General features: G+C 42.5%; 1 protein-coding gene across 4 annotated transcripts in view; it reads left to right on the top strand.

Annotated features, from left to right (window-relative positions):
- Positions 1-15,126, top strand: part of HLTF (helicase like transcription factor) — a 56,964-nt gene that overhangs the window by 34,261 nt on the left and 7,577 nt on the right. For 2 of the 4 annotated variants that reach the window (XM_040974761.1, XM_040974762.1), the window contains exons 15-22: positions 1,519-1,662; positions 2,480-2,618; positions 3,921-4,056; positions 6,357-6,536; positions 11,495-11,619; positions 12,619-12,809; positions 14,007-14,132; positions 14,467-14,579. In XM_040974761.1, the coding sequence (XP_040830695.1) occupies positions 1,519-1,662; positions 2,480-2,618; positions 3,921-4,056; positions 6,357-6,536; positions 11,495-11,619; positions 12,619-12,809; positions 14,007-14,132; positions 14,467-14,579 (1,154 nt within the window). The remainder of the gene's footprint in view (positions 1-1,518; positions 1,663-2,479; positions 2,619-3,920; positions 4,057-6,356; positions 6,537-11,494; positions 11,620-12,618; positions 12,810-14,006; positions 14,133-14,466; positions 14,580-15,126) is intronic. The other 2 variants (XM_040974764.1, XM_040974763.1) reach the window with 1 other exon arrangement.

Below are 15,126 nucleotides of genomic sequence, written 5' to 3'. Positions count from 1 at the left end.
CTGGCGCCTCTTCCAGGTCTCCCACACGTGTGCAGGGTCCCAAGACTTTGGGCTGTCCTCTGTCTGCTTTCCCAGGCCACAAGCAGGGAGCTGGATGGGAAGTGGGGCCTCTGGGATTAGAACCTGTGACCATATGGGATCCCAGCACATTCAAGGCAAGGACTTTATCCTCTAAGCCACGGTGCCAGGCCCTAAATTTTCTATTTCTTTAACGCAGAGCACTAGGCAATCATTTGAAGTATGAGTACATCCTTTCTTTTCCTGTTTCTATATATTTCGTGTTTAATTAGTGTTAGCTTCGCTGACCACCAGGGAAGGAATACATCAGCGAGTATAGAAAAGAATTTAGATGGCCTTTGTTCCAGGGGACCTTGGTCACGGGCTTCCCTTTCCCGTGCAGCAGACAGACGGGGAGGAGAGAGAGGGCTGCAGAGGAAGCGCCTGGAAGAGACGGGGAAGGGAGCTTTAAACCCCCCTTGACATGCAAGTTGAAGCAGGGGTTGCTTTGGCCCTTCTTTGGTGGGGAATATTGGCTGGTGGCCATCATTGCCTGGGGTTGTGGGGGCGGGGCGCCAGAATTCCACTGTCTCTTCAAGGGGATCCCAGCAGGCTCCGCTGTCCTCTGTTAACCCTGGCAACCATCAGTTAGTGTCCTGTCAGTCTGTCTTAATGTCTCTTTTTCACACTTACTGTTTCTGTATTTTTTTCTACTTGTGCCATTCAGGTTTAGAATGTATTTCCTTAGTATCCTTGTTCTCCAAGCAATTCAGGCATGGTTTTATTTCTACTCAGAATCTTCCAGAACTAGAGCTTTATGCTCAATGAACTGCTCATGCCCTCGAGTCTGATGCCTGGCACCTATAGTGAGTGAATGAAAGAGTGCTGCACTTCAGTCTCTCGCTGCATCCTTAGAAGTACTGGCCGCTGCCCTTTTCTCTTTTAGTCTTGAGATATATATATTTTGCAATTTAACTGTTTGAAAGGAAAGAGAGAAAGAGAGAACTCCAGTCCACTGCTCCGTTCCCCAGATGCCGTGCTCACAGTGGCCATTGCGGTCTCCTGCCTGGTGGCCAGGACACAGCTGCCTGACCGTCCTCGAGTGGAGCTGGGCTGAAAGTTAATGGGTCACATGCCCAGGCTTGATTGTGAGATTATTAAATCTGTTAATTGGGAGTATTGTATTATAGAGCCCTTTGTTAAAATACCAAGGTTTTAAAAATAGTATTATTTTAGAAAAACTTGAGTTTTCTTTTGATTTTTGATTTTTTTTCTTCCTAAAGAAATGAAGTAACTGGTTAGGTTAAGCACAATTTATATGATGTTTTATGATTTTGTGTATGTAACGCTTTTCCTGACAATACAATAATAATGTTGTTATTTGATTTAGTTGTCAGAAGCTTGGTTTCATATAGTTGTAGTATTTGATGTGCGATACTATTACTATGACAGTTACTTTGATAGACACATAAAACTTGGTGTTAATCTGCTTATTATTAAAAGTGTCTAATTTTCTTTTAGGACCAGTTTGGACAACATATAAAATCAGATGTGCACTTGAATTTCTATGTTTATTATGGCCCTGATCGTATCAGAGATCCAGCCTTGCTTTCAAAACAGGATATTGTTTTGACTACATACAATATCTTAACTCATGACTATGGCGTGAGTATGTTGAAACTTAACAAAGGTTGAAGCTAACTATGCTTGGCGTTCCTGATGTGTTCTAAAAGTTTCATCTACTTTTTTTTTTTATTTCCAGATACTAAAAATACGTAGAAAATAAATAAGATTTTAAAAACCAATTTATTTGAAAGAATTGCAGAGAGAGAGTCATAGATTTCCTTTCACTGGTTTAACTCCCCAAATTGCCGCAGTGGTAGGCGGGGCCACAGTCTCCCTTGTGGGTGGCAGGGGCCTGTCTGTACCTGCCTTCACAGGTGTATTTGCAGGGAGCTGAACAGCCAGCACTCAAACCTGTGGCTATCTGGCATGCTACTGTTGCAGGCAGTAACTTAACCTGCTGAACCACAATTCTCCAAAAACAGGAAATATTCCTGAAATTGTCTCATTGAAATTTTAATTTTCTATAAATGTTAGATTTCATGTAAAAGAAAGCAATGTTGACATGTTTAAGTGACATTTTGTGTCACCAGTATGTTTTAACCTGTGGCGGAATAGTCCTTGGTGTTGATCAGTCATTCATCAGAGTGTTAGAGCAGGGTGTGAGTGCTGACGCCGTTTTGTGGAGCTGGTACTGTGGAGTGCATACTTGAAACCTTGAGCTGTGATTCTCGCACATGTTCGTTACCAGTGATGCTTGGGAAGTTTTATCCTGTAACTTAATGGATGCAGAACTTGAAGCAGTGCTTGGCACGTACTGTTGATATTAAAGAATAGTAACACCTATTATGTAGCAAGTTATACCCGGTACTATTTTGTTTACCAGTGTCTTTTAATTCTTATGAAACATTTATTTCAGACTAAAGGTGATAGTCCATTACATAGCATAAGGTGGCTGAGAGTGATCTTGGACGAAGGACATGCCATTCGAAATCCAAATGCCCAGCAAACCAAAGCTGTGCTTGATTTAGAAGCAGAAAGAAAATGGGTGTTGACAGGTAATCATAGTACTCAACTTTATTTTGTAAATTTTTTTTAGAGATTGGTTTATTTTTATTGGAAAGGCAAATTTAGAGAGAGAGAGACAGAGAAAAAGATCTTCCGTCCACTGGTTCACTCCCCAGGTGGTCACAACTGCCAGAGCTGAGCTGGTCTCAAGCCAGGAGCTTCTTTCGAAATCCCCCATGCAGGTACAGGGTCCCAAGGCTTTGGACCATGCTATACTTCTTTCCCAAGCCACAAGCAGGGAGCTGGATGGGACGTGAAGCATCTGGGAAAGGTACTTGTGCCTACATGGGATCCCAGCCTGTGCAAAGTGAGGATTCAGCTATTGAGCCATCACGCCAGCCCAATATTAAACATTTTAAAAAGCGAATTCTTCAGGGCCCTGCGCAATAGCCTGGTGGCTAAAGTCCTTGCCTTGAATGCACTGGGATCCCATATGGGCGCCGGTTCTAATCCCAGCAGCCCCACTTGCCATCCAGCTCCCTGCTTGTGGCCTAGGAAAACAGATGAGGATGGTCCAAAGCCTTGGGACCCTGCCCCCATGTGGGAGACCTGGAAGAAGCTCCAGGTTCTTGGCTTAGGATTGGCTCAGCTCCATCTGTTGCGCTCACTTGGGGTTTGAATCAGTGGACGGAGGATCTTCTTCTCTGTCTCTCCTTCTCTCTGTGTATCTGACTTTCCAGTAAAAATAAATCTTTAAAAAAAGTTATTTCTTCGGTGTATTTTTAAATGAATTAATGAGTTTATAAACTTTGTGGATATTACTCCCACAGAAATATAGTTATTACTTAATGCAATGTTTTGACTTATTTTTCATAATGCTCACTGTGTTATAGTGAATTATCGTTGACTTATGGAATAGTCGCTGGATTTACTCGAATTCCAGGGATAGAGTAGATCCTCCGATCCCACAGTCAGAACCGTGATTGTTTTCACTGCCCGTTTCGAGCTCGTGTGCTGCATGTGCTGCGTTCAGTGGAGAAGGGAGTATAAGCCCCAGTCCGCTGCCTTTTCCTTCTCGGTGATGCTGCTGATTTAGAAACTAATCAAGCAAATGTCAAATGTACATAAGGAGAATGTTGAATTGGTTGGGTCTGGTTGTTTTACTAGTGCTGCCTGTGAGAGCCAAGAGTGACACTGTGTTGTGAGTGGTGTATCTGTCGTAAGAGTTAGTCACACCTGGCAGGGGAATGGCTGGTGTAAGAATGCCCCTTTTCAGCTGTTCCCTTCTATGATGGGACAGACGGATATTCCTGCTGGATGGGATTAAAGCCTTTTTCTGGCTATTTTTTTAGGTACTCCGATCCAGAATTCTTTAAAGGACTTGTGGTCTCTTCTTTCTTTTTTAAAACTGAAACCATTTGTGGATAGAGAATGGTGGCACAGAACAATCCAGCGTCCTGTCACGATGGGAGACGAAGGAGGACTCAGGTAATTCTGTGACAGCTGATGGCTGCTGCTAGCGACAGACCGCTTAAGGACTCGGACCCATTGCCACTTGCATTGTCATTTTGGCTTGCCTGTTAATTTTTGTCTCCATGAAGTGTTTATAGCTCTGTGCCACTGACTCTCAGGACCGAGTGATTCTTGTTGAGGGAGAGGGAGATTTCCACTAACTACCTTTCTCCCAGTGTTAACCGGTCTGAAAGAAAAGGCACAGCTTCATGGTCTTCAAAGCCGTCATGAACAGTTTCAGTAGTAACAGGGAAAATGTTAACCAGTGGTGATTGATGTGGTATATAGTGGAGATTTTACATGATTGCATCTGGTGGATACATAAAAATTGAGAATATAAATTGAAACTTAAGTTGGTAATAGCTATTTTCTACGATCTATGCTAATGTGCAAGTTTTTCTATCTAGAGCAGGTTTCCCCGCCTCCCATTAAGAAGTTCTGGTTATTGAGAAGTAGACAGAGAGGTTGCATCTCTGACCCCTTCCCCACATGGCTCCAGGGACTAGAACCTTCACCAGACTCCAGGGACTCAAGCCAGCTCTCCTGTGTAGCTGACTGTAACCCGCTAACTGTGCCATTATCGCTGCTTCTCAGTGTCTGCATGAACAGGAAGTGCCAGAGCAGCAGGGTGTTGAAACTGGGTACTCCAGAGGGAGGCGAGGGCGTGTGACCTGGTGTCTTAACCCATGGGCCAGAAACCCAGTCCAGCAGTGGCTTTGAAACTGCATATACTGGGTCCTTTGGTGGGTTGTGAAATGATTGAAACGACAGTAGTTACACTAAAGAGAAGATGAAATAGAATAAATGAAATAAAATATCAGAGTGTTGAGTAGTAAGTATTGTTTTATAAAATGTTTATTTCTGTTTATGTGTCTGTGATTACATATGTTAGCTCGATGGAATCTCTTACTATGATTTTAGTGGACACATTTCAAAGCTGCTGCCTGGCTGTTAGTGTTGTCTGATTGATTTCCTCAAAACCAGTTACTGTTAAGTTGTTAAGTTGTATTTTGATTTCACTATTAGTAAAAGCATTTTCTTTTCTTTTTTAAAGATTTATTTCTTTTCACAGGAAAGGCAAATTTACAGAGAGAAGGAGAGAGAGAGAAGGATCTTCTATCCATTTGTTCACTCTCCAAGTGGCCACAGTGGCCAAAGTTTTGCTGATAGAAAGCCAGGAGCCTGGAGTTTCCTCCGGGTCTTCTACACAGGTGCAGGTCCCAAGGCCCTGGCCGTCCTTGGCCGCCTTCTCAGGCCGCAGGCAGGGAGCTGGATGGGAAGTGGAGCATCTACGACATGAACCAGCGCCCATATGGGATTCTGGTGCATGCAAGATGAGAACTTCAGCCACTGGGCTACCATACCAAGCCCAGTAAAGCATTTTCTTAAAAATCTCATATGCGCCCCTCTGCTCTGGTACGGAGACGGAGTTGTAAAGATGTTGGAGCTAGGAAGGCATTTCTCCTTCTTCTGAATTTATTAGCATATTTCCAAGTTTTTGGCACCTGTTCCTTTAAAATAACTTACTCCTGTACCCTTGATTTTCAAATTACAGAAAGAAAGATTGTACTTATACATTATCTTTATAACATTTAGTGCCGCCTGAAACCCAGTAGGTGCTTAGTAAGAATTTTAATGTTAACTTTAAGCAATGTAGTTGACAAGGTGATTGAAGAACAAATGACTTAATGATTAGAGCAAAGTGGAGAGAAGAGCTTAAGGACAGGATATGAGAAGGATGTGTCACACTGAGTTAGAAGGCAATGTCAGTCCATTTATTGCTGTCATTTTCTGTGTGTACAATAATTATATGGTTATCATAATGGGTAACGTCAAATCAGGAATTTTTAAAGAACTTTAGTGGCCAGCACTGTGGTGTGGTGAGTAAAGCTGTGGCCTGTAATGCTGATAGCCCATAAGGGTGCCAGTTGAGACCCAGCTGCTTCACTTGTGACCAAGCGCCATGCTGTCACCTGGGAAAGCAGTGGGAGATGGCCCAAGGGGTTGGGTCATTTGGAGAACTGGAAGAAGCTCCTGAATTCAGCCTGGCTCTGCCCTGGCCATTGGAGACATTTGAGGAGAGAACCAGCAGTTGGAAACTCACTGTCTCTCTGCCTCTCTTTCTAGCTGCAATTCTACCTCTCAGAAAAATAAACCAGCAGTTCTTTACTAAATGTGTGTGTGTGTATAAAGTTTACTCAACAGCAGTAATGTATACTTATTTTTTTTCTATTGTGCCAGTGTTTATAGACATAAAGTGTTATTTTTTCCCCCAGGCGTTTACAGTCCTTAATTAAAAATATTACACTTAGAAGAACAAAGACAAGCAAAATTAAAGGAAAACCTGTTTTGGAGTTACCAGAACGTAAAGTATTTATTCAGCATATTACACTTTCAGATGAAGAAAGAAAGATTTATCAGTCTGTGAAAAATGAAGGCAAAGCTACTATTGGAAGGTATGGAATAAAAAAGCTTTATTAGAAAATTTCTGTGTTCCCATTAACATAATTGCAGTTTTCAGACCTGTTGACAATAAATTCTGAAGAGTATGGAAGATATTTTGATGATTTAAATTTTTTTAACAGATGAATAGTTGATGTGAATGAAATAATAGTGCAATTCACCAGATAAATATTTCCATAAATTACAAAAATGTTTAAAAGGTGTTGATTGTTAGATGCAAGACTTTATTTTTGTTTTTGACCTGTACCATGTAAGTAGATGCAAAATATTGAAAATAGATATTTTTTTATGTAACTGTAGGAGATGGAGGTATCTTACTCAGGATCCAAAACATGAGAATAGGGCCTGGTTGCGGTAGCCTAGTGGTTCAAGTCCTTCCCTTGCGTGCACTGGGATCCCATATGGGCAATGGTTCTAATCCTGGCAGCTCGCTTCCCATCCAGCTTCCTGCCTGTGGCCTGGGAAGGCAGTCGAGGACAGCCCAAAGATGGGGACCCTGAAGCCTTGGAACCCTGCACCCATGTGGCTCCTGGCTCCTGGCTTTGAATCGGCTCAACTCTGGCCGTCATGTCTGCTTGGGGAGTGACTTAGGGGACAGAAACTCTTCCTCTCTGTCTCTCCTCTTGGTATACCTGACTTTTTTTCTGCACGTATCTCACAGTAAGACTCAAGAGTTGGCTCAACACTGCTAAAAATATTGCACTCATCAGAAAAGTTGGCATAACAGAAATCAAGATTTGATTTTTAAAAGCAATCTATTTTTTCCTTATACAACCAGTGAATAGAAAATAAAAATAAGTAGTATTTTTAAGAAAATATATCATGTATAGAGTGAGTGATAATTGCTATGGAGAGAAATAGTCGAGGGAGAAGTGATCATGAGCCCTGTGCTGAAGGGTGGGAGCAGGAATCCATCTGAATGTAGAATGGTATCAGGAAAGACTTCACTGACATGGTGATCTTGAGCAAAGATTTCAAGTTTTAAGAGTGAGCTATAGGGCCCTGCGCTATAGCCTCGTGCCTAAAACCTTCACCTTGTAAATATTGGTGTCCCTTGAGGGCACTAGTTTGTGTCCTGGCTGCTCCACTTCCAGCTCCCTGCTTGTGGTCTGGGAAAGCAATCGAAGACTGCCCAAGACATTGGGACCCTGCACCCATGTGGGAGACCTAGAAGAAGCTCTTGGCTTCTGGCTTTGGATCAGCTCAGCTTTGGCTGTTGTGGCCACTTAGGGAGTAATTCAGTGGATGGAGGATCTTTTTCTCTGTCTCTCCTCCTCTCTGTATATCTGCCTTTCCAATAAGAATATATCTTAAAAAAATACATGAGAATACCTTTTAAGAAATAATGTAAAAACAAGCTACTGTAAGAGGTTCTGTCAAAATAAGTATGAGGAAAGTAGAGAAAATGGATACAGCATCCCAGAACAGACAGCATAGTCAGGAAGGAATGGCCAGTAGTGTTGCATAGGGCAGACTTAGAAAGCGCTGTTCGCGTTGGTCATTCAGCAGTTACAGGTGTAAATTCCACAAGTTTGTCCTGTGAAGTGTGTGTGTAAGTCACTGAACTAAGAAAATGATAGGGTCAATATTTGATTGTTAGACCAGTTTTTTTTCATAGATTTAGTTGAGGAACTGCGTTTAAATCGAAGAGAATATAGATAGAAGAGAAATTGTAGCAAATTGCTGGAGGCAAATAGAGCCTAACAGGAGAAAGTAACGCCCAGAGTCTAGTGCTTGAGCGTGAGGGAAGTCTGCAGAGTAAGGGGTGGCAGGCTGCAGGTGATGGAGTGGGGTTTGTGACTGTCTTTGAAAAGATTTCAGGGATGGCAAAGGTGCCGTTGGTAGTATTTGATGCATATTGTGAAATTTGTAATTATGAGGTTGAAACAGCATTTTAACTTCTGGGCATAGGAGTTAATGAAGTATATTAAGAAGGCTAGCGTGTGTGATGTGAATTACTGTGGGGTAAGCAGGCTGACAAAATAGGGCATCTTCACCCAAACCCAATGACCTGGAGAGAAAGCAGAGTTCTGTAGGAATTACTTTTGGAAAGATGTTTCCAAGCAGATACAGAGTAGAAACCTTACAGTGCTAATTGGAATTTCTTTTCATATTTGAAATTTGTTAAGTGTCTTTGGTGTGCTTAGGTATTTTGCACATTGAGGTACAGCACCATAAAGTAGGTGAAAAGCCCTGCCTTTAAGGAGTTTTTTTTTTTAAGATTAGTTTATTTTTATTACACAGTCAGATATACAGAGAGGAGGAGAGACAGAGAGGAAGATCTTCCGTCCGATGATTCACTCCCCAAGTGACCTCAACGGCCGGTGCTGCGCCGATCTGAAGCCAGGAGCCAGGAACTTTTTTCCAGATCTCCCACGCGGGTGCAGGGTCCCAAAGCTTTGGGCCGTCCTCGACTGCTTTCCCGGACCACAGGCAGGGAGCTGGAAGGGAAGCAGGGCTGCCGGGATTAGAACCAGCGCCCATATGGGATCCCGGTGTGTTCAAGGTGAGGACTTTAGCCATTAGACCACGACGCCGGGCCCCTTAAGGAGTTATTTTAATGGGAAGAAAAAGTTAAATAAACATGCTTACATTTATGGGGGGTGGGGTAGAAAAAGGGAAAGCGAATAGTAAATGCTGGCTTTTGTATTTGGGAAAAATCTGAGAAAATATTGCTTTGAACAAAGCTCTAAGGAGGTTAGAGTTTGAACCAGTCAGAACAGCAATTGTAAAAACCCCGAGTTGGAATCATGCCTTATGAGTTTGAGACAGAACAGAGCCACAGGTGTTGGCAAGACAATGGGACAGCAGGAAAGTAGTCAGAATCTCACGGAGGCATTGGCCTGGGGGTGGTGGTGATTATGTGAGGCCGTATAACCTATTTCAAGGATTTTGGCTTTCTGTGAGAGGTTTGAGCCAGAAGAGTGGCATAATACAATTTTTTTTAAAGATTTACTTATTTATTTGAAAGGCAGAGGTAGGGATCAGAGAGAGAAATTGATAGTCTGTGCACTGGTTCACTTTCGAATAGCCTGAACAACTGGGACTGGACCAGGGCAACACCAGGAAGCAGGAGCTTCATCCAGGTCTCCCTGTGTGCCACAGGGACCCAAGCACTTGGACCACTTTCCCAGGCACGTTAACGGGGAGCTGGGTCGGAAGTGGAGCAATTGGGACTTGATGCTGGTGTGGTTAAGTGGCAGCTTCACCTGATGTACAATTCCCGTCCCACATCTTCCTTGTGACAGTAACCCTCTGGCTCGTTGTTCAGATTAAATTGTGGGAATAAAGTCATCAGTACAGAGAACACTGGCGATAAAGTAAGAGGTGATGGTGCTGTTTCTTCATAGTAGTGATGAAGGTAATGAATATTTCAAGGCCCCAGCGTGGTATCCCAGTGACTAGAGTTCTCCCCTTGCACACACTGTGATCCCATTTGGCCACCGGTTCATGTCCAGGAGGCCCTGCTTCCCATCCAGCTCCCTGCTCATGGCCTGGGAAAGCAGTCGAGGACAGCCCAAAGCTTTGGGATCCTATACCTGTGTGGGAGAACCGAAAGAAGCTCCTGGCTCCTGGCTTTGGATTGGCTCAGCTCTAGCCGTTGCATCCACTTGGGGAGTGAATCAGCAGATGAAAAATCTGCCTGTCTCCTCCTTCTCCCTGTGTATCTGACTTTACAATAAAAATAAATAAGTCTTTAAAATAAATAAGATAAATATTTGAATTGTTCATTTATTTATATATTTGAAAGGCAGAGTTGGAGAGAAAGTGAGGTGGGAGGGACAGAGAGAAAGAATATGAGAGAGACTCCTGTTTGCTGGTTCACTTCCTAAACAGCTGCAACAGCCAGGCCAAAGCCAGGAAACAGGAGCTTCTGCATGAATGCAGAGTTCAAGAACTTAGGCTAGGGCTCAGCATGGTGGCCTAGCACTAAAGTCCTTGCTTTGGATGCACCAGGATCCCATATTGGCACTGGTTCTAATCCTGGCAGCTCCACTTCCCATCTAGCTCCATGCGTGTGGCCTAGGAAAGCAGTCAAGGATGGCCCAAAACTTTGGGACCCTGCACCCACATGGAAACCTGGAGGAAGCTCCTGGCTTCGGATCGGCGCAGCACCGGCCATTGCAGTCATTTGGGGAGTGAATCATTGGACAGAAGATCTTCCTCTCTGTTTCTCCTCCTCTCTGTATATCTGACTTTGCAATAAAAATAAATCTTTAAAAAAATTGGGGGTACTTATGCTGCTTTCCCAAGCAGTTTACTGGGAGCTGGATCAGAAGTGGAGCATCCAGGACTTGAACTGGTACCCACATAGGATACCATCATTAAACGTGATGATGGCTTTACCCACCAAGTCATACCATCGGTGCACTGGACCGTTTAAAGCCAACAGAATATGCCGATTGATGGGGTGTGGTGTGTGGGAGGGCGGAATTGTCATACCTGCCCGGGTTTTCATCTGAATGGAAGGATGGACATGTCATCTGGGGGATTGGTGTCTGGAAGGCGTAGGATTTTTGAGGTCAGATTGACGGCTCCTGCCCACGATAGTCTCGTTTCTGAGAACCCAGAGCATGCTGTGCTAACTCGGTTTGCCTTCCCTGCTTCTTGGTATAAACTTACCCAGAGAATTCCATGTCGTCGGGCTTGTGCCCTGTTTGTTTTGGCACATCAAGGACAGCTTTCTCTTCAGAAGGCGTCGGCATTTCTGTTCCCAACTTGCAGTTCTGACTCTTGTTTTCTTGTACCTCTTTTACTGTAATTGACAGCAATTTCTCAATCTCTTGTTTGTTAGGCATTTTTTCTATCTATCTATCTATCCACACACATACATATATATACACACACTTAATTAAAGATAGTGTGCTTTTCTGTGTTTCATCCTTACTTTGCATTGATTTTAGAGCAGGCATTTAAAGGGTCTCATGATATTTCACATTTTTATCTTCAGATACTTTAATGAAGGGACTGTCCTCGCGCATTATGCAGATGTCCTGGGTCTTCTGCTTAGACTGCGGCAGATTTGTTGCCATACTCACCTTCTCACAAGCACGACGTCTCCCAGCGGGCCCTCGGGTAAGCAGATGTGGCAAGTTCATGCCGTCCTGGTGCCGGAGGTTCTTGTCGTGGCCTGTGTGTAGTGGGGTGTTTCGTGCTTTCAGAGGGACATTGCTTCGTGTACAGGACCAAACCTGGGAAGACTCTCCCTACTCCCATTTTTAATTTGTAGGTTTATTTTGACTTTTGCGGGATATTTTAAGGGCATAAGAAGAAGCAGATCTGTACACTGTTCAAACATTTGTGTTGTATGTTAATGAACTGTGGTGTGCTTTGAAGAGGCAAACCCAAAAGTGTCACAGTGCCATGCAAAAGTAAATCCAGTGTCACCACCTTTGCTAACTTTTTCTCGTTCTGTGAAAAACTATTTCTGTCCGTATTTTCATTTTAGATCAGTGAGCTGAAAGGAGTGAGGGACATCTTAGCAGATGGCTTGCAGGAAGGACATAGATGACAACATGCAGTGTTGTGATGAAGGATGAAGGAACAGATACATGCAGCTAACCGAATGTCTGATGTGTATTTTTCCACCAGAAGAAATTCATTCTTGCAGATTAATGCTTAATTTTTATGAATATTTTCATGAATTACCAAGCTACTGCACCAAGTAATGGCTATTCCTGTAAGAACCAGAGGAGAGTTCAGCTTAGGACCACATAGATGGCTCTCGGAGTGAGGGAGCTTCCTGAGAAGGTTTGAGCAGTGAAATCGGGGTGCAGTCTTGCAGGATTTGCAGTGACAGATGGCTCCCCAGAGCGCACGGGCTCACCCCGAAATTGCCTTGGAGTCTGCTGCGTGTGCAGAGCATAGTATACCGGCAGTTCTCCATGAGGTAAATCATGGCTCGGCTTCTGCTTTTATTTCTGATTTTTTTTTTCTCCAAATTACAAATGTATTTCACACCTTTGGCCTGTGATAGAAAAATGTGAGAGACTACCCAAAGTGGCGGAGTTTCCCTTCAGCACAGATGAATTTGTGAAGTCATATTCAAGTTTTGCTTTGGAATTACATTTTCAGCCTTTCCTGCAGGAAATGATACCCCTGAGGAGCTGCGGACGAAGTTAATCAGGAAGATGAAGTTGATTCTGAGCTCAGGTTCAGATGAAGAATGTGCTATTTGCTTGGATTCTTTAACCGTTCCTGTGATAACACACTGTGCACATGTGTTTTGTAAACCTTGTATCTGCCAAGTCATTCAGAATGAGCAGGTGAGTGTCGCTCTGTCACGGGTGCGGTGTCCGGTGTGGAGTGTATCTCTCATGTGTAATAAAACCCAACTCCTGAGACAGCGCAGGTGTCACCTGTGGGCTTAATGATTGTAGCCTCTGCCAGGTGAGGTATTTCTCAGTTGTACATCCCTTTGGCACAAAAGATGTTATCATTTTGAAGGTGTTGTTTTAGTCAGTATCTGAGTTCTGCTGTCAGGTTTTGTTGGTGTGACAGTAATGCTGCTGATTGTATGAGACACAAAGATAATTTAAAATTTCCAAGTAGTCATGTTTTAAGAATTAAAACAAATGTAAAGTTAATATTATTAATGAGTTTTAATGTATCTAAAATATGAAGAGTGTTATGTGATATGCCACATGCTTTTTTTTTTCCCTTGGCCAAATCTTCAAACTTTGGTGGTATTGCGTATTTACATGATGTTAACTTGGCTTATCCACATTTCTGGTTTAATTACTAGTTGTGATTACTTGCTCTTTGGGGTAAAATAGGTCTAGATTCATTTGTGTAGCAGATTTTTTTTTAATTTAATAGTCCTTTAAGAAATTCTGAAATACTTGAGACTGGGGTCGATTGTTTTTAAAAAGATTTTAAAATTGATGTGTGACACGCATGTCCAGAAGTGCGTGCTCCTGGCTGTGTGCTGAGGCTCTTCCTTGTATTGACATCTAGCATCATTTTAGTTGTGAAATCATTTTTTTATTGTAATGATTTTTAGTGTCTAGGTTTTAGGGCGTAATATTTTGAAGAGTCTTTGTTCAGTTGGATATAACAAGTTGTAATCTGATAGCTGCATAAGCTGTGTAAAAGTTTTTTTTTTTTTTTTAAACTAACTGCAAATAGCTTGCTGTGTTTAGTCAGGTTCAAGACACTGCACTGCTGAGCTCTTGCCCTGCTGCGGTTGGTGTCGTTAGTGTTTCGAGCTCTTGCTGCTAGTTCAGGGAAAAGTCCTGCTGCCTCCTTTATCCGTTTCACTGGGGCACAGCTTAGAATACCATAGCTGAATCTCAGTAAACTTCTCTCGGCTTGCACTGCCGTATAAGCTAACCGATTGTGCAACTGGAGCGCCAGTGAATTTCTCTCAAATGGATGAGTGTGACAGAAGTTTTAAAATGCTATGACATTAGGATTTACATTGTTGCTCTGATAAGCGTTGCTGATGCTCCGTTCCTGTGTAGCCCCATGCAAAATGCCCTTTGTGCAGAAATGATCTACACGGAGACAATTTGTTAGAATGTCCGCCGGAAGAGTTGGCATGTGACACCGAGAAAAAGTCTAACGTGGAGTGGACGTCCAGTTCAAAGGTAAAATGACCCATGCAAATATCTGAGGGTTTTAATATTTATATAAGGAAACACACATCATGTATCAAAGTAATAATTCTGCCTTTATTTCTGTCGTTTGACTATTATATTTTGGTAACTGCAGGCTTTTTAAAGGTAAATTTTTTACTGGTAGTTTTGAGAGGAAAGAATAGATTTAGAATATTATGGTATGATATTTCAATCCTTATATTTTATAAAATTAATAATCTTTTATACTTTAGGGAAATAACTTGACAACATTTTTCTGCATAATGAAGAATTTTATTTTGCCGACTGAAGCGTGGAATCTAATGGGTGTCAACTTTTTTTTCAGATTAACGCTCTAATGCACGCATTAATTGACTTAAGAACAAAGAATCCCAACATTAAAAGTTTAGTTGTTTCTCAGTTTACAACATTCCTGTCTTTAATAGAAACTGCACTGAAGTAAGTTCAACAGTATTTTTTACATTGAATAAAAGGATTTCTAGAAATGTATGAATTTGTATAGCAAAAACATTTACTGTTTTACCAGTTTCTGCTTTTGTAAAGATTAATTTACTTGAAAGTCAGAATTAGAGAGAGCAAGAAAGATAGACAAAAGGAGAAATCTTCCGTCCCATGGTTCACTCCTCGAGTTGCCGCAACAGCCACAGCTGAGCTGGCTCAGAGCTGGAGTCTAGAGCTTTCTGGATCTACCACATGGTGCAGGAGCACGAGGACTCTGCTGCTGCTTTCCCGGGCACATTGGCAGGATCGGAGTTGGAAGTGGAGCTGCTGGGACTTGAACTGGTGCCTGTGTGGGATGCCAGCACTGCAGGTGGCAGCTTTACCCACTGTACCCCAGTGCTGGTCCCCTGTTTTATGTTTTAATTTTTCATCTATCCAAAGTTAGTACTTAGTATCACAATATAGACTCTTCTCTGGCAGTGTTGGGTTTAAACTTTAAGTTGCTAATTTTTGCAGAAAAATTAACTGCTTTGTCTAGCATTTA

This window comes from Ochotona curzoniae, unplaced genomic scaffold, assembly GCF_017591425.1.
Source record: "Ochotona curzoniae isolate NIBS_2020 unplaced genomic scaffold, NIBS_Ocur_1.0 contig_2599, whole genome shotgun sequence".
Taxonomy (NCBI): domain Eukaryota; kingdom Metazoa; phylum Chordata; class Mammalia; order Lagomorpha; family Ochotonidae; genus Ochotona; species Ochotona curzoniae.
Note: the sequence above shows the minus strand (reverse complement) of the source record. Positions and strands in the feature narration are given on the sequence as shown.